A 19,273-nucleotide genomic window follows, 5' to 3' on the forward strand; every position below is an offset into this window, starting at 1 on the left:
AATGCGCGCTACCGTTTCATATGTGTTTTTTTTTTTCAACATCTATAAGGTATCCTCTTGCAATGTTGGGGGAAGGGTGACGAAACGTAATCTCGTCCAATATCGCGATACAAGAGAATGGCTGAATCTCAAATCTGTTTGAAGCATCCTCTCACACACTGACTTATTTTCTTCACTTAAAGAATATTCTTAAGAGTCAAATAAACACGATGTAAAGTATTTGTATTTATAAAATCACCACGTTTAATCAAATTATAGCTTTTTATTAATGCGTAATGGAAATAGTGGACGGGACGAGGAGGCTTGTTTATAAGAATGAGCCGCCACCTTTTTTCCCAGCATCCTTAGCGGCGGGGGAGGAAAATGAAAACGGCCATGTCGTGGTAGAAGTCAGATGTGGAGCGACCGAGTCTGATTCACAGAGTGACTTACTATTTAATGTTATGCGGCTTTAAAACAACTGCTCTGAAAACAGCACACCTGACCTCTCGTTTGACAGCAAAACATACTCCGTGGAAGTAAGTGGCTTTATTAAAAGCAGAGGGCAAACATGAGCGGAGGAGGGACGCCGTACATTGGGAGCAAAATTAGCCTCGTCTCAAAGGCCGAGATCCGCTATGAAGGAATTTTGTACACCATTGACACTGAAAACTCGACAGTAGCTCTTGCTAAAGGTAAGTTAAGTCACCAGGAGTTGTATCACGGTGCTCGAAGTGCTGCAGCTTTGCATGGGGCGACGGGAAACCGCAATTGTTTTCTGCGTAGTTGGTTGTGTTAGCTAGCTTTATGTTAGCCAACTCAAAGCTAAGTGGAGCAGTAGTTAACCCTCCTTTGTTTACGTTGTATTTGAGTTGATGTTGAATGCACAGTACAAAGTGGCCAATAATAAAAAACTAAATGCCTTATTAGAAGTAGACATCTCTTATGTAATTTCCAGTCCGTGGTTGTTGGTTATCTAAATTACATTTAAGTCTTTATTTTGACAAATTGGTCTTATTTTAATACCAGTGGGAATAATCTTAACCCTGTAGACTAGACCAACTGTGTTAGTTTGATGTGTAAATCAAACCAGGAAAACAAATATAAGGATAATTCTGACTAATGAACCTGTTGTTGATAATTTTTTTCACAATATAATGCAATGAAATGAAATGCATTTTATAAATACATCCATTTGTTATTTATAAGTACACTAAATCACTGCTATCATTGAAAATAATTTGAACACAGTAACAGTATAGTCTGAGTATCATTGCAAGGATCTACACTGGTGCAGAGATCTACCTTGCCTCAACGATGTAAAGTAATTTTGATTATCTTGTGATTTTTCCCAACAGTTCGCTCTTTTGGCACTGAAGACCGTCCCACTGACAGACCTATTCCACCTCGCGAGGAAGTGTTTGAGTACATCATCTTCCGAGGAAGTGATATTAAAGACCTAACCGTTTGTGAGCCACCTAAAGCTACCAGCAGCCTGCCTCAGGACCCTGCCATAGTTCAAGTGAGTGAACTTGTGTTCTTTCTTAAGACTGAAACATGTCTGACGACGTAGCATTTTGTCTTGTATTCAGTATATTCTGTATACAAGGCATATGACATATTCATGTTTCTTCTTTGAAAATCACGTGTTTTGAATCATAGCTCTCCGTTAACAATCATGGCTTAAGTAGGACAGAGCCATCATTAAAGTTATTAGTAACACCTGTTATGGAGGTCATGACCTTTTGCCAAATGTGACCATAATTATTTATCACAGCTGAAAAGTTTTGCAAGAAAACAGCGGAGCACTGAGGAGGACAAACGAATATCTGCATACCTTTGAAATATAATATGATTTCTGTTTTTTATTAGAAAAAACTGCTGGAAATCTCACACTGATAGATTTGAGTCAAAATGTGTTTACTTCTTGATTTTTTTTCGAGATGAGGACGCTTTTATATTGAGACAATGCTCAGGTTCATTCACACAGTGTTCATGGCATGCATTCGGACTTGTCTTCGGCACTTGACAATAATTATGGCTTCATGTCATCAAAGTCACCCAGTAAGCCAGCACGCACAATACCAGAGACATGAAAGTGTCTTACCTTAATAGAATACAAATGATGATTTGTGATGTTGATGTCAACTAGCAACATGTCACTTTATGGGAGCAACAGCAACAAAACAATTTCCTTGAAGGATTAATAAAGTATTCTGATTCTGATAATATGACATGTGACATTATGAAATCCACTGAGATTTCATAATTTAATGTGCATTTCAACCAAAAAAAAAAATAGTTATGCATGCAACAACCAAATCAGAGCCATTTTGTTGTATACAAATTAAACTCCACCTGCGTGACTATGTTGCTTCCCATCACCACATAAAGCCCACCATTGTCCACATGTCTGAAATGAATAGACCAAAAATACTTTTTTTTTCCTCTTGTCTTACCCGTGTAAATATGAATGGTGTTTTTGATGGTCTGTGCCGTCATGGTTCGTCACCTGTCTTTTATATTGGATTTTCCAGTCATCAATTGGATCCAAAAATGTGGCACCCCCACCATCATTCCAGCCTCCTGGATCCTATGCACCATTCAGCAGGCCCCCTGTCCCGTCATACAACCAGTTTGGGGCTACACCTCTTGGGGCTCCGGAGTTTGGATCTGCTGGAGCAGGAGGTAAGCTGCAGTAATATTTGTTGAAAATAAGTGAAACCATATAGTAGATGGACACTGCATTGATTCACATAAGAGGAGAGCAATGGAAATGTTATTTCGTCCCACACAAGTTATAGTATAAACTTATTTTGTGATAAAACTCGGGTGAAATCAACAATTTCACGTCGCTTAGTTTAATTATTAAGTGAATGCAGTCAATATGTCTTAAATTCATTGTCTTGATCCATCCAAATTCTCTGTTGTGACTCCATAAACAACTAACAGTTTTCAAACAGGCCTGATCTAACAACATATCTGTTTCAAGCTTATTTGGAGCAACACCTGACTCCTGCTCATTTAAATAGAGCACAGCTGCACTTTACCTTTTGGGTTTCCTGCTACACAATGTGAACTGAGAAAAGTAGAGACAAGTTTAGAGCCCATTTCTAATTGACTCTTCTTTAAATGTGCTTAAATGAAAAGGCATTTGTGACATCGCTTGTCTGGGATTTTTTAAAGTAAAATGGAAATATAAGAGTTGTGTTTCTGACTTTGTGTTGTAATTAGTAATGTTCGATGTCAGGTTGTCCATAGCTATGAACCTTTGCGGCACTGTAACGGTTAACTGATACCAGCTACTTTCAATACTACTTTTAAGAAAATCTCATGGTTTCTGTTTGACTTTGCTCTTATTTGCAGGTCGCTCTAGTCCCAAGCTGGACTCTTTAACAAAAGGTCCCACCGTGGAGCAGGCGGTGCAGGCTCCACAGTCATCTGCCCCAGCTGCACCTGCACCCGTAGGACAGAGGACTCAGACAGGTGCTGCAGCTCCCAGGCCCACCAGCACAGCCACTAGCAGCCAGAGGCCCCCGGACCTCCTGGAGCAGAGAAAAGGTAAAGATAAACTGATTGTGGTAAATTTTCCTGCCAATATAGTGTTCATCTTTAAAGTTGGTGAACTTAACTAAATCCATAAGACATTCCAGAGCAAACAAAAACCTTTCCAGGGCCAAAAACTACAATCCAGCTTCTGTTTAGCTTGATAACATATTTAACAAATGCATAGAAGACAGTTTACCACTGAACCTACACTGTTTGAAGCTCAGGCTAGTGGTGTTTTTGTTAGGAGTATACTTTAACTTAAACTGATGGCAAATGTTGTCTTGTGCTGTTCAGCTCCTGAGGTCCAGAAAGTGTCACAGCCAGACAATGAACATGGTGCTCTTGAAAACCGGGATCCCAACAAGCGCCAATTTTGTAAGTATTTTATAAGTTATCAGTTAATAATGCCATTAAATTCATATGCCCTGTTTTCTGCTGGCTTTATCCCTCCATCTTTTTAGCATGAAGTCAATAGTGACAGCACAGAACATGATTTAGTTTTTCTCCCGATCTCTCTCAGATGGTGTTCAGTCTAACCGCCGTGGTCGGGGAAGAGGAAACCGCAGCAGAGGCAAAGTGAATGTGCGCAGGGATGGCACAATGAAATTTGACGAAGACTTTGACTTTGAGACTGCCAACGCTCAGTTTCACAAAGATGAGATTGACAAGGAGCTCCAGAACAAGCTCAAACTGAGAGGTACCTCTTTAACTTGGTAGAATCTGCCCACACTTCACAGGATGCAAAACAGCTCTGCCCCATATCCTGAAATTAATGAACAAATTGGATTGAAAGAAAAAAACAGTAAATATTTGAGTTACATATTTACATAGCATCATAAATCATCAAATGCTAAAATTGTTTGAACATTTATTAGTTTGTTGTCAGATTATGAACAGGACCTGTCCAAGGAAATTGTACCTTTATGGCTACATTTAGATAATCAGTCTTTGTGTTGTGGGAGTAAAGTAGACTTTAGGTCAGTAGTCCAAAGTCAGTGGTGTATTATATTTCATGTGACGCTGCCCAGAGACAAATACGTCAAGGTTTTTGGCACGTTCCCACAATGTAAAAGCTTTCAGTTGTATTGGCACTATTTTTAGACGACTTCAAAACAAATTAATGTTTCAGTTTCTAAGATGTGTAACGTTTTTTTGAATTTCTGTCACAGATGACAAAACTGAAAAGGCACTGAACGGAGAGGAGACCGCTGACACGGAGCATCCAGCCCCTGAGGGGACCACTGAGGAGGAGGAGGCTGTGATAAACTCCTGTTACTATGACAAGTCCAAGTCCTTCTTTGATAACCTGTCCTGTGATGATTTAAGGTATCGGAACATGCTCACACTTTCTGTGTTGTGTTTTGTCTCTTCTAACGTGGCGTCACGCTGATAGTTTCAATGCATCAAAAAACAAATTCAGTTTAGCAGCTCATTCATTTTCTGCTGTACATTTTGGCTACATGGCCATTTGTGTTTTCCCAACTGATGTACACTCAATTGCCAAAACATTAGGTACACTAGTGAAAACAAAGACATTCTAATATGAAACTAGATCTTAGCTTCGTCACTGTTAAAATGTTCAGTTCATGTTGAAATGGTGGTAATTTAACTGTATGATCATTCTGTACGATGTAGTTGGTGTTTAATACAATCTGGTTTAACAGCCCCACAAAGTGTTTCTCTTATTTCCAGTATTTTAAATAGATACTGAATACTGTAACCTTCAGGAAGATTAGGTTTAGTGCAGGACTGTTGTACTTTCACTAGTGTACCTAATGAACTGGCTGAAGTGAGTGTGTGTCTGCTCTGCAGAAACAAATCTGATTGTGTTGTCAAGCTGAGCAACATCTGCATAAAACATTCAGCGTGTGAGCTGTACTCGATGAATATATGACTTTTGTTTTTATCTCTTAAAGTAAAACGGGCGAAAGAGGATTTTCAAGGTAAGTCACATATTTTCTTTGCTGTTTAGAATAAGACATCTAGTAGTGTGGTTAGCATGGTCGTATTTATTGTTTCTTCATTTTGAATGATCATAGACGTATGCAAGTGTGATTTTAGTTTTTGTAGTTCTTTCTGATCTTAAGATAAATTTGGAAATTTAACTTTTAGCTGAGCTTTTTTTTTTTTTTCCTTAGCCAAAAAGTTGGATCTTATTGATCTGTGTGTTTGTGTGCGTCAGGGATCGAAGGCCAACCTGGGCTGAGGAGAGACGGATGAATGCCGAGACCTTTGGCATCCCTCTGAGGCACAATAGAGGAAGAGGAGGTTTCCGTGGGCGAGGCTTCATGGGGCCCCGCGGAGGCCGGGGGCGATCATCGAGCAGAGGTTCCTTCGGGCCGCCCAGGAATCCACCCCCTGGTTTCAGAGGCGGATTCAGAGGTGGCAGAGGAGGACGGGATTTCTCTGATTTCGAATACAGGGTAAGTCTAACCGGCTTTATGAGCTCAGATATCACTGTGCGCGTATCGTTAAAGAGAAAGTGGTGAGGACTGGTGACCAATCTTAACTTACGTTGTTGGTGTTTTGCAGAAGGACAACAAGGTGGCTGCATAGTACCACAGCAACGGATCCACAAAGAATTGTAGCTACTCGTCATGAAATTTTCTTTGGTCTCAACATTTGACAGAAGAATGAAGACATCCTGTCAGTCACCAGCACCACAGCGGACTGTTCTTCAGAGGCTGGGAGGGCACATCACTCTCTCCACTTGAGAATGACTTTTGTTTTGTTTTGTTTGTTTTTATTTTGCCCCAGATGTTTTGTTTCAACCAGTCACCAGATGGACTTGAACACATGTAAATACCTTGTTTTGGAGTAATTTCTGTACTTTTTGCATCAAGTTAATTTCTTACTGAAATTGTCTTTGATATAGAAAGCCGTGTGCAGAGAGCCCTCTTATACTGTGAGTGGATCACGGGTAATGTGATCGATAGCTTTATCTTTTTGTTCCCGTTTTTGATATTAGTTGCCACCAAAATTCACACGATGGACTGTTGCACCATAATTCCCTTCAGACTTTGGTTGGTTACCAGTGTTCAGTGTTTTTTTTTTGTTTGTTTTTTTTCTCCATCCATTATAAATTTTGTTATCCATTCATTCTCATTATAGTTGTAAAATTTAATCCAGAAGCAACAGTTTGAACAAAATATTCTAAATAATGAATGTATTATCTCGCTTATCTTTTTGTTACTGCCCCTCGGATTATTGTTTCCCACTAAACAAACTGGCCTCTAGCTTTTAGAGACGTACTTAGGACATTTAGAGAGTTCATTTGGTCGTCAAACATCAGATGAATTGTGTTTCTGCTTTAGGTTCGTAGCTGGACTCTGCTGACCTGTTAATGATGGCCGCTCATTTGACTGATATTTGTTTTACAGCATTAGCCTTAGAAGTATTCGTTGACTCTGTTTTTTTTTTTTTTTTGTTTGTTTTTTTTGACTGGACATGTTTACATAGTTGAATACTAAACGAAAGCATTCTCGTGGTTTGTGCGTGAGACGTCATCCACTATTAGTAACGTCTGTAGAAGTTCATTAAGAAAGGAAACCCGAACATGTTAGATGTCAATGCTCTGCTATTTTGCCAAAAAGAATATGTGAGCGTTTGGTTGGGCTAAATTATTTGTTGGATCATTTTAGTACATCTCTGTGTCCCAAACAAACTGAGCCGTCTGTTAAAGCTCTTTCTTTTGTCTGACAGTGGCGTCATCTACTTTGTTGTTGTTTTTTTTTCCCCACTTGGTTTCTAGTTTTGCAGGGATTGGTTACTGGATATGGGGAATCTTGTAAATGGATTAGATGAGTTCATAAAAATGGCAGCATTTCTGATAAAGATCAGCCCTCTGGCTCCTTTGCAGCTTCCCTTGTTGCTTTGTTGTCAATGTGATTGTTCTCTGGAGTAAAATTTCTTCTTTCTTTACTTTTTTTTTTTTTTTACTGACTTGCGGACAAAGGGACAAGAACTGGATGTGGTGCCAGTGTGTGGGGGAAGTGGGATATATTTTTTCTTTCTGGCTCTGAGTTATTAGTGCTTTAGGGAGTGCCTTCAGAGTGGATCATTTTTACAGCTCTCCCTTTAACTTGAAGGTTAACTTTCGACAGGAGAATTGATAGCACTACAAGGTGAAAACTAGATGCTTTTTTTTGTTTTTTTGTAGCTGTGGTTGTTTAGAACAAGAGCAGCCCGGTTGATAACTCGCTGTCTAACCAGACATCGCGCAGGCAGCTGATCACTGCAGGGTAGCTGTAGGAACCATCACTTTCTATGGGCTTTTGCAGTACCAGTTAAATTGAATATTAGACAAAATGTATTATTCAAAACTGACAAGTTTTCATATGTTTGCTACTCCTTCCAATCACTGGAATTGTAAACCAGGAACTGTTTTCTTGAATATTGGCAAAGTTGAGTTTTTACGTAAAAATAAAGAGTTGTTCAATTTACACGACTTGCACTGTCTTTAATCAACACGTAGCAGATTTTTCACATATATGCATCTGTGATCTCTGCCTCCTCAAGTCTGCCCTTTAATCTACACTTGCACTACAGTTAGAAGACATCGCTGTAAATGTGAGAAAAGACAAACGACTTCCTGCAGTTCTTACAACAACAAAAAAAGCTAAAGATTCCTAATAGGCTTTTGGATCAACACATAAACTGATAGAGGAAGTCCTAAAAGAATCGAGATAATACTATAGCTCTGATGATTTTAACCACTTTTAACCTCTGGAGGACCTATCCCAGCAATTATTTGATGAAAAGGGTACACCCTGGACAGGTTGCTAGTCTATCACAGGTCTAACACAGAGAGACAGACGACCATTTACGCTCACATGCACACCTACGGCCAATTTAGAATCATCAGTTAAGCTAACAAGCATGTCTTTGAACAGTAGGAGGAAGCCGGAGAACCGACACGGCACAGGTCAGTGAGTTTGAACCCAGAACTTTCTCGCTGTGAGGCATCAGTTCTAACACTACACTGCCCTTTTTTAAATAAATATTCAACAGAAAAATGATTATAGCATGTGGGACAAAATTGAATGGAACCTGCTATTTTATACAGGAAGTACTTTTAACAGTTTTGTTTTCACATCATATCAAGACATCAACCATACAAATAACCTTTCACATTATTCCATATACATACTGATCTAAAAGGACAGTTGCAGTCTAGAGATAAATCAAGCTGTCTTTACAATATTACGTTGTTACGGTCACGTAGACAATGTACTATACAAATGTATTGGGACGATCCTGGACTGGGATGACTGGCTACAGGAAGTGGCTTGGCTAACTGTCTGCTACAAGCAAAACTGGCCAGATTTAAATACAACTAAGTCAGCAGAGATGACAACAGATTTCAGTGGGAGCTCCTCACCCCATCGTCCAGTCACCATCAGCAGCTCCACAGTCTGCAGAGGTGGAGTCAGTTAAGTTCCTCTGTTTTCTAGGATCTTAAATAAAAGGATTGTAACCATCATAAAGCACTGGGGCAGGTTTTTTTTTTTGTTTTTTTTAACCTAAAGGTGGCACAAGTGAACATTTTACAAAGAAGTTCATTCTTTAAGGCCACGGTGTCCTGGCTGATTTCAGTGTTCCTCGTTTTGACCAGAGTCTTACGCTGGCTGAAACTGAGCCCTGCACTGACAAAGAATTGAATAAAACAGACAGAATATGTGTTAAATTCACATACAAAAAAAATATCATTAATTTAGTCTCTAATTTGGCTTGTCGTTAAATGGATTTAATAATACATGAATCCCAAATTTAGGCCGTAATCTTGTGCATCACCTCTAGGGTGCTAGACCGCAACTGTCCACGAGATGGCGGTAACACCACAACAACCACATGACCCCTCCGTTAAACTTTCGACGAAGAAGACGACGGACGGCAAAAAGAAACACAAACAAATGATAAGATAACTGAAGCTACATAAAATATGTCGATTGTCTTTGTGCCAAAGAAACTACGAGGAAAGGCGAAAATCAATCAGGAGACCATACAGAGGGTAATGTACCAGTAACTTATATTTACAAAGCTGTTAACTAGACGTTAGCTTAGAGATTCGTACAGTTGTACTAGCATTAGCTTTTAGCTGCTAGCTAGCAACACGAGTTTATCACATTTTTTTGTTTGCCTTTCATTATTTCTTTCGTACTTTACTATGTTAAAATATTTAGGCTTATGTTTTTAGCATTGTTTTTTTAGAAGACGAATAAAGCCTGTTAATTTTTACATTACATTTTGTTTGTCAAATAATAGACAACATTAGCTAAACTGTTTTGTGTTTTTCTCGAAGTTGCTGGATGAAAACGACCAGTTAATAAGATGCATCACAGAGTACATGCAGAAAGGACGAGCAGTGGAGTGTGTGCAGTAAGTTAAGAAACCCACAGTGCCCTGCCACTGATGTAGCTCACTGCTGGTGCATAATGACTTCTGGTGCATAATGACTTTGTAGTGGCCTGAGTCTGCTGTGGTATGTGCTGTGTCTTTAGAGTCAGATGTGTTTGTCTCACCTCCTGGGTATTTTCAACTTCTCCAACAGATACCAGCAAATCCTGCACCGCAACATCGTCTATCTGGCAACCATAGCTGATGCTTGTCCCGACAACATACCTCCCTCTTCAAGTGTAAAGACAACTCGCACATTGCATGACTCACGACTGTAAGAATGATGTTCCAATTAGAAGAGGTGCATTTTTCCTAACACTGTGTTATTGTCTGTTTCCAGTCTACAGCTAGTGACACCTCGGCACCAACGCCAGCTGTGAGTGGCCATAAAGGGACGTGATGATTGCAGTTCCTGTGGGTGGATTTTGGATGGGCTGTGTGCTTTGTGACGTTTATGTTGAGAATGATTCCGTAACACAAGGAGATGTATTTATTGTTTTGTTGGAACAGTAATGTAATCCTTTCAAGGGTCACAGTTAATGAATGCAGTGTTGGATGGTTGTGTACAAATACTTTATTTTTTGCAAAAATATGCTTTGTTATGCAGAGTAATGTACATTAAAACACATTTTATACTTTTGTTTGAAGCCGTGAGTGTTCATTTAGACCATGTTGTATAGATGCACCGGTTGCCTGTTTGAATGCTTGTAGCAGGAGATTACAATAGAAAGTGAGCAACTTTTCAGCTTTAAAGAACCACACAAACAGCGTTTCAAATTGCTAGTCATTTTTATTCATTTTTTGCATTGCTGGTACACTTGGAAAGATTCAGTTGCCAGGTCAAGAGAACAATAAGCAACATAAGCCAAGCAGTCCCCCTTCATATCTTCTATCAGGGCAACACGTTTTTATTATTTACTTTTTTTTTTTTTTTTAATCTTTTGTAGAAGCCACTAGTAAACCATTTGACACAGCTGAGAAGCTAACAGTTACAGTCCAAGGTCTGTAACGATGTCTTAAAAAAGGCTGCAACAGTTAGGGAGATAACACAGACAAAAAAAAAAAAAAAAGCAACAAACCCTATATCTTGATTGTGCAAAGCACATTAACTATAAAAAGATATATATTTATATGTATATACAGCAAACAATTCTCTGTAAACATGTTAAGTATGTTAGTTTTCTGAAACCATGGTGTCATTTCATAAATACAGGCAACATTGGCATCCGCAAACATCACAAAAAGATAACATTCTGGGCTTTTAAATACAGCCCATTGCCATAGAAACCGAAGAAACAAGGGCTCGAAAAAAACACCCTCATCACACAATGTTTTAGTGTTTAGCATGGCATATTTGGTAACCTTTATAGATAGATGGTGTAGTCCAAGTCTGTAGGAAAAAAATGTGCTTTTTCACATATTGGGAGGTGGAAAATAATGTTTTATGTAATATGTCTACAAGAATACTAACATACAGTAATGGTATAACATGTAAGAAAATACAAAAATAAGATTAATACTGTCAATAATTGTACACGAAAAATATTGTATTATTAAACAGAAGAAAAGGGTTTCGGGGAGTTAGTGTCAATTTGGAGCAAACAACTGCCAATAGGAGAGGAGGGAAAGAAGAAGTTCCCGATGCTCTCAACTAGTAGGGCGTGTAACTTCACGTTTCTCAGTAATCTCAGACCGCCTCTCATCTCTTCAGCACCATTCGTCTTCTGAACAACGCTTTGGTTGGAAATAATATTCTGCAAGTGCTATCAATACCAACATGGCACATAGTTACTGCTATAATTCTTAACTCTGGTCAGTTGTTGAAAAAGTAGTGTATTTCTCTCAAATTACACCTCTGCTGTGACTTACTATATTTATGCTGAGCCTGCTCAAAGCTTCTTAATAAAAAGAACTAAATATTTATATTTCAACTTCAGTATTTTACAAGCTATGAAACAGTAGATGGTAGCTGTATTCTGGGTCATCTTGCATCAGATTTGGCAGTTACAGCTATGTAGACACAGTATACTTATTATGGGCAAGATGAGAGCATTTCAAGCCCCTGCCCCCTTGTCATCCCCCCTTCATTTAGACACACACACACGCACGCGCACGCACGCACGCACACACATACACACGTTCAGCTGCAGAGGCAGGTGGGTGACGGCCGTGCACGTCTCCAGCTCTTGTCTGAGGAGACGTCAGCTCGACAGACAGAGAAACGACCACTAGAGTAACTGCTGACAGCATGACGCATGCACCTCTCGTAGTTAAAACATGGCAGTTCGAAAAACTTCAAAATACATCTCTTTTTCAAATGGGGATGTTTGACATGGAAAAATATAGATACAAAAAATGTCAAGCCAGTGTGTATACTTAACATTGCCTCTGAGGCTTTGAAATCTTCCAATTCAGTGGGTGTGGACTGTCATGGCCGCAGCTGGACCCACTCAGTGGCTCACGTAACGGAGCTGCAGGTCCTCCGTGGCACTTCACCGACAACTTGTTGGACGTTAGACAGTCATCAGTACTGGTGAAGGTAGGAGGGCCTGTGCTCGTGTTTGAGGGGGAAGGATTTAAAGCCCTTGGTCATGGGTTTATGTTGCTGCTGCTGTTGTTGTTGTTGCTGCTGCTGTTGCTGTTGTTGCTGCTGCTGCTGCTGCTGTTGCTGCTGCTGGGTGAAGGGAAAACCAGAGGAGATGCCTGTGGAGGGGGTGCAGTCACTGGCAGTGGACCACACAGGAGACTGCAGCATCTGCATGGAGTCGCTCCACTGGGAAGAAGGAGGGATGTTCATCTGGTACAAGGAAGAGCTGGGATTGGGCATGGTGTTGGTGTGGGTGTGGGTGGAGTGCTGCCACGGTGCTTTGGGAGGCCAGGTTTTAGTTTTGCTGTCCTGTGGAGCAAAAGATAAAGTCAGCGTGCAGTGAAAAGACACAAGAACGGATTTGCCATGCCCTTCAAATCTGGCCAGACAGTCAACTGGATAATCTGACAACCAATCAGAGCAATTTTGTTGTAAACAAATTCAAATCGACAGTGCTCAGATGATGTGTATGACTAAAGCACGGCCACATGATTAGTTTAGCCCTGCAGATCTTTGCCGGAGCCTTATCATTTACCAACAGAGCGACTTTCCTCCACAGAAAATTTGTGGTCTGACTTCCAGGCTAGAAAAACATACAATAAATTGGGATTTTTGATTTCACTGATACTTTACCTGGTTGTCATCACTGATGTGGTGAAGAGGAGGCGAAGGCAGGGTGCACACTTCCGGCTCGCCACAGCTGTGTTTTCTGAGGACACAGACATTTTGTTATTTCCTAGATAATGAGCATGACGCCAAATCCACATCCACAGGAATTTAATTAACCGCAGATTGAATACTCACTGTTTACTGGCGTGCGATAACAAAATTCGCCTAACCATATGTTTGAGTGCACTTGCCTCCTTTGTTTGACCGCCGCTACGAGGTCTGGCCCAGAAAACATGGAGAACAGGCTGTCGCCGTTGGCTGATGAAGTCTCGTCGCTGGAGCTGGCAGAGTCCCCCTGATTGGCCGACCAGCTGCTGTTCACGGCCTCACTGAAGACACGAGGAGAGGAGGTGTAAGCAGCGTCTCCTTTAGGCTTGACAGTATACTTGCCCCTATATATGGCAACTTCAGCACACATTTTGAATTGCATCCCCATGTGGTTTTCACCCAGCCAATCAGAGAAGATCAAGGCAACATTGTCGGGTCAAATCTGGGTCAAATGTGGTCTACAAGGTCCACCTTTGCGTGAACACTGAGCATAACTGCTTTATCATGTACTAGGAAGAAGTGGTGTAATGTTGTGTCATGTGATAATGTTTGTGTTGACAAGTGCCTGAATCAGCATTCAAGTTCTAATGGTCTAAATACATGTTTACACTTGTTTACCACTTAAGGTCAAGGAACCATATATGGAAAATTAATTAATAAAAGTCTTCTTATGCCCTACAATAACACTCTAGGATTGACATTTTTGAATTTCCAAGTATTTCAATGAGTGCCCTATGAAGGGTTAATGAGACACTGAAAAGTTGTGCCATGATCAGTGGGGCAAAAGGGATGTTTGTTACAGTTGAATAAGTCTGGAGTTGTACATAAACTGTGTTCTCCTGGTTCTACAATGTTTAGTTCTGCCTGCTCCCCTGGATTAGTCTGGCAGCGGGACAGTGTCACACTTGTGAGCTGAATTAAGCGGCAACAGTCATGATTAGCATGCCAAATGTCGGCAGCGTCTGCCACATCAATAATTTAATCAAAACACCGCCCGACACTATTAAGAACTATCGAGAACCCAAAGAAACTAAACAGAGAATACGCAAATAAAACCAAAAGCTCCTCAGTTATCAGTAAAAATAAATGTTTTGTTTAACGGAGATATCGACTGGATGAGTGTGAGCTCCTCAGACAGATTGTTCCAGAGCTTAGACGTCCTAACAGCAAAACCTGCTCCAGTCTTAACACACACAGGAACAGACAGCGGCTTCTTATCTGGAGATAGTGCACACACCTTGGCAGCAGGAGATCAAATCTGAGCTAAAATCTGGAGCCTGGCCATGGAGAGCCTCAAAAGTAATCAATACAATCTTAAAATCACCAGCCTATATAGTGTTGCTAGTAGTGGAGTAATGTGATATCTTTTCTTGGTTTCAATACATCATAAAACATTGCATCCATCTCTCTTGAGAGTGGATGAGCTTGATTGATGTGTTTTAGCAACTGAGAGCACAAGAGTTTCGAAGAAAACCTCTAGACGACACATTACAGACTTAAATGTCTTTACCTTGTTTCAGCTTTATCTGAATTGAACCGTGTGAACAGTGAGTGTCATCTAATTTTTGCTCATTTTTGAGGGACACACGTGAAATGTCATGTATGGATACCTACCCCTCACTGTAGTATTCTGGGTGGGACCAGGTCCTGTGCTGCTCGTCAGGCATTGGCCAGTTGCTGCGCGTGTTGCTGGGGCGACGGATGTGCTGCACCTGCCGTTTCTGCTGCATGGCCTGACTGACGCCGGCGACGTAACGTGCAAACTCTGGGTCAGAGCCAACTGCGCATGGAAAGGCGGGACAAACACAACTGTGAGTTTCTGGCGCCCTCAGCTTTTCTCTTTCGCTCCCTGGAGCTCAATCCGTTTAGCCAGACTGTCTACCACAGCAGAAAAATTACAATGGCTGTAAGTCAGCTCTGCACAAAAGGCCTCGGCTGCAATCAAAAGAGTCTGCTGCACTGTAAAAATAGAAACTGACACAAGCTAAATTCAGCATAAATTGTCCACAAGGCCACATGCAGGGGAAAACAGCCGCTCATCCAATCCGACCTACATTAATTACATTGGTCAGATCAGGGTGTGAAGTTGTCTCCAGTCTGACTGACTAGTTACGAGATGGTATATAAACATCGATAAAGTCTATCAGTACATTTTGCTGTACACAAAATGTATAGCAAACTATATACAGTACGGCTTGACAAGTTCAACAGTAGGGGTATTATTAAAGTCCACTGTCATCATACTTCTTTACTATAATGTACCAATGTTGCCATGATGATAATCTTTTGTAGTCATCCAGAGATGTCTGCAAACTCATTTTCTTTTATGACACAACACAGATTTGAATTTAGATGAGAAACTTTTTATGTTAGCTGGATACCCATGGCAAGCATCCTAATGGTTCAGTCTGATTTTCTGCAGAGCCACAAACTCATGCCATGCTCAACCCTTTCTGAACATTAGTCTCCTTGTATAATGGACCTCTAATTAATAACTGTAATACTGCAAGCCATTTGAACCTTGTTACAGCTTTTGTAAGTGCGTCTTATAAAAATATAATGGCTGCAGGATTTGTGACCCAAAATGAATCCGATCTAATAACATAATTTTATTTGTCTTGTGGCAAAATGATTTTGCCACAGTCAACAGCATTTCAACCATAATCTTATTTCTTTATGTTAGAACTTTGTCTTTGTGTTAGCGGCCTGTTATTTTCGAGACTGTCATCACATACACACACACAGTAAAAATAAAAGCTGAGCCTCCTTTACAGAAAAACCTAATGGAAAGTTTGAGCTCTGTGCCGAGCTACAGAATGAAATCACTCTTCACTCTAACAATGGATCTTTTGTTGGTCTTCTGATTGGTCTGCTGACCACCAACCATAACAGATAAGCAGGGCTCCATTCCCGTAGAAAATCGTGAGTGATAACGTGGAAGTGAGACAGCTAATGCCAGAAACTGTGGTAAACGTTGGCAGACCTTTCACCAGTTTTCAGTTTTCTGTATGATTATTTCCTAAACTGGACCCACAGTTGTCAAATGTACGTTTTTGAATTTGAGTTCCAGTGCTAGCTAAATCTACAACTTTCAATGTTTTTCTATGGGAATGGACCTGGTGTCCCTTGTGTGTCTAATCTAGCAACAGTAACATTGAAAGTCGGGACTTGACAGACCAATCAGAAGCCAACAAAAGGGTCAGTTTTACAGGAGCCTGACTCTCCAGCTTATATTTGGTTTTAGAATCAACTTACACAGGACCTGTTGAAAATGTTTACTCTCAGTTTGCTATGGATGCAATCAAAACGTGGGTAGATCTTACCTGCTGGGTCAAAGGGCAGTGTATCTCCCAGGACTCCGAACACTCCCTCACTCTGGTCCCTGTTAGGCCAAGTATTGTTGCGAGGCCCCTGTGGCTTCTGACCCAGCATCTCTGACATGACACTGTCCATGTAGGTGCTGACCAGGCCCAGACTGTACAGGTCCGAGCTCAGATCTGGGAGTCCAGGGGAACCCCACTGGCCGATGGGACCTAGGGGTGACAGCCCTGCAGGGGGGCCTTGAGGTGGAGCCTGTTGCCCAGAAGTGCCAAGCCACTTGCTGGTTACTCTCTGCTGTGCCAGGACCTGGGGTGGGGTCTGCTGGGGAGGAAGCTGAGGAGGAGGTGCCTGCTGCTGAGTGATGGGCTGCAGGAGGTGCTGGTAGTACTGCAAGGCTTGCGGGGAGGGCTGCTGAGGTGGAGGAGGAGCGGGCTGCTGCTGCTGCTGCTGCTGTGGCTGTTGTTGCTGCGGAGGAGGCGGCTGAGGCTGAGGCTGCTGCTTCTGCACGGGCGGTGCAGGCTGGGGCTGAGGCTGGGGTTGAGGCAGCGTCTGAGCTGGGGGCTGGAGGGCATTGTGAGAGATGGATTGCGAGGCTGGTGGAGGACCACTCGGGGGCTTCAGCTCAGCAGGATTAGCAGAAGCGACAGAGTTCCTCCTCTTGACCAGGGGGGAGGCCTGCTGGGATTTGCCCATGTTGAATCCTGAGAGAAAGTCGATGACATCCTGCATCTCTTGATCAGTGGGCAGGTTCATCCCCTGGTCTTCAAACACAGAGCCATTGGCCAGATGGTTTTGCTGGGAAGAGTCAGAGGTGCAAGACAAGCTGCTCATCTGCAGGATGCTCTGTAGCCGCCCGTCACTGTGGCCCAGGCTCTTGGCCTTATCTTCAGAGCTACTAGACGTTAGCATGCTGCGAGATGGAGTATTGGGGATGGAATAGCTGCCTCCACTATTTGAGCTGGATGAGACTTTCTTGGTGAACTTGGAAGTCAGCTTGGATATCGTTTTGGGTAATCCACTGGAGGTCTTGGAGCTGGTACCTGGTGGCAAGTCTGTCGGGCTGCAATAGTCTGGACTTTCTCGCTGCAGCTGTAACTGAATGGTGGGCAGGGCTTGCTCTCTTTTGTGGATGGAAGAAACACATGCAATTGATTACGCAGTGTTAAAAGTACTTAAAGACAGCTAGGTAAATAGCACAACTCTCTGTTTAATGGAAATAACACTAAGTTAACCATTATTATTTAGCATCCACTCACTTTCTCTCCTTCCACCTGTTGATGTCAAACACTGCTGTGTAAAGTACGTCTACCAGGCCAAGTGTCTTCTCTGGGTCCAAACTCCGCTGGAGCAAGGACATAGTGGCTGGGTCCTCCTTCAGACACCTGGACACACAATCACCCGCCATACAAAGCATAAAAACCCAACACACCTCACACTTGAACACTCATATTTGTTGAAAAGAAGAAAACCTGCAATGCAATATCCACAATAATTGTGTATTTACAAATGGTAGTGATAGTTTTGAAGAGAATTTTTGTGCCTTGTCTCAAATAAATTGCCCATTAAGAATTCACCCTGCATTCGACTTTGTCCACACAGGAGTTTCTAGCGTTGTTTACACTCATGCGGTTACAGCTTTTAGCCAGTCACGAGTAGCGACAATAATATCTAACACATAGCAGATACAAGACACAGACCAGACGCACAAAATGTTTATTTTTCAGGATGTGGTCACGACAGTACCTCGGTTTAATTACACACTACTGGAGCATGGTATGTGCAAATGACAAGACAAGACACTACGAAGGTGCAGAACAGTTTTGTGTAGCAAGTTTGTAAAATTAAGTATGTCAAACAGACTTCTCGTCGGTCTGTTGTGAACATCCGATCCTCACAAAGTCTGCTTTAGGGAAGTCTTTTTAGTGCATACTGAAAGCACAATCAAAGGCATGCGTCATCACAACTTAGCTGGTGTGAATGCGGGGTCTGTGATAATTTTTAACTGTAACTGTCGTTTGTTGGAGGACTTCATACTGTATATAAACAGTCTCTTAAGTTTCTTGATGTACTCACCATGTAGAGGGAACCTGAACCACCACCTTGGATCCCTCCAGAGTGATCTGGGGAGCATAAGCCTCCTTGTTCTCAATCTGAGCTGTGTCAACGACCACCTGTTGTGCCACAGAAACACACTTTTATCAGCATCTCCTGACGGGGAACCCGTCTTTGCAGCCTTATTGTTTTTATGTGAATTCTGCTAGTGCAAGCAATCCAAAGACTTCTATAGCATACAGAACATTTGTATGATTTACAAACGGCAACAAAAACTCCCAAACTGGTTTATTTATACATTATTTCCACATTTTACTAAGCATGATAGGATTTAAAAACACAGCTACCAGTTAAAGGCTTGACACTGCCGTCTGGCATTCATTTTCCACCAAGCAGCAAGAGGCGGTTCAAGGTGAGGAAGCCGAATGCTTTCAATCAGCCAGTGACAACAAACAGGCTAGCCTTCCTGCCAGCTGCAAGTCAAATATATTTGCAAGTTCTTTGAAAGTGGCCTTGGCTCCTCGAGACCTGAGTAGCTGGGTCACAGAGAGGGAGGGAATGTGGGAGGGGTCCATTTCCTGTATTGTAGGAAATTACCCTATTGTTATTAAAAAGCAGGTGTATCCTTAGAAAACCCGGGTTGGCCATGCGAGCGAGTCCCACATAGACGCA

The 19,273-nt window shown here is 41.6% G+C and overlaps 3 protein-coding genes across 3 annotated transcripts in view; 2 read left to right on the forward strand and 1 right to left on the reverse strand.

The window, feature by feature from the left end:
- The first annotated feature begins 106 nt into the window (after nucleotides 1-106).
- On the forward strand, nucleotides 107-7,970 carry lsm14ab (LSM14A mRNA processing body assembly factor b). Its single transcript, XM_084541687.1, has 10 exons — nucleotides 107-674; nucleotides 1,338-1,501; nucleotides 2,517-2,667; nucleotides 3,346-3,540; nucleotides 3,823-3,903; nucleotides 4,049-4,225; nucleotides 4,698-4,854; nucleotides 5,445-5,471; nucleotides 5,711-5,951; nucleotides 6,061-7,970. Exons 1-10 carry the CDS (start codon nucleotides 551-553, stop codon nucleotides 6,082-6,084), a joined length of 1,341 nt encoding a protein of 446 aa, XP_084397813.1. The 5' UTR covers nucleotides 107-550; the 3' UTR covers nucleotides 6,085-7,970.
- Nucleotides 7,971-9,335: 1,365 nt separating this feature from the next.
- Nucleotides 9,336-10,563, forward strand: ss18l2 (ss18, like 2). Its single transcript, XM_084541966.1, has 4 exons — nucleotides 9,336-9,538; nucleotides 9,830-9,906; nucleotides 10,079-10,163; nucleotides 10,265-10,563. The coding sequence occupies exons 1-4, from the start codon at nucleotides 9,470-9,472 to the stop codon at nucleotides 10,322-10,324; spliced, it is 291 nt and encodes a 96-aa protein (XP_084398092.1). The 5' UTR covers nucleotides 9,336-9,469; the 3' UTR covers nucleotides 10,325-10,563.
- A 266-nt stretch (nucleotides 10,564-10,829) lies between these two features.
- Nucleotides 10,830-19,273, reverse strand: part of garre1 (granule associated Rac and RHOG effector 1) — a 30,087-nt gene continuing 21,643 nt past the window's right edge. The window contains exons 8-14 of the mRNA XM_084541965.1: nucleotides 18,623-18,720; nucleotides 17,806-17,931; nucleotides 16,552-17,669; nucleotides 14,843-15,008; nucleotides 13,372-13,509; nucleotides 13,145-13,220; nucleotides 10,830-12,820 (exon numbers count right to left, since the gene is read on the reverse strand). Of these exons, the coding sequence (XP_084398091.1) occupies nucleotides 12,449-12,820; nucleotides 13,145-13,220; nucleotides 13,372-13,509; nucleotides 14,843-15,008; nucleotides 16,552-17,669; nucleotides 17,806-17,931; nucleotides 18,623-18,720 (2,094 nt within the window). The 3' untranslated portion in view covers nucleotides 10,830-12,448. The remainder of the gene's footprint in view (nucleotides 12,821-13,144; nucleotides 13,221-13,371; nucleotides 13,510-14,842; nucleotides 15,009-16,551; nucleotides 17,670-17,805; nucleotides 17,932-18,622; nucleotides 18,721-19,273) is intronic.

The sequence above is a fragment of the Chelon labrosus genome (assembly GCF_963514085.1).
Source record: "Chelon labrosus genome assembly, chromosome: 3".
NCBI classification, from domain to species: Eukaryota; Metazoa; Chordata; class Actinopteri; order Mugiliformes; family Mugilidae; genus Chelon; species Chelon labrosus.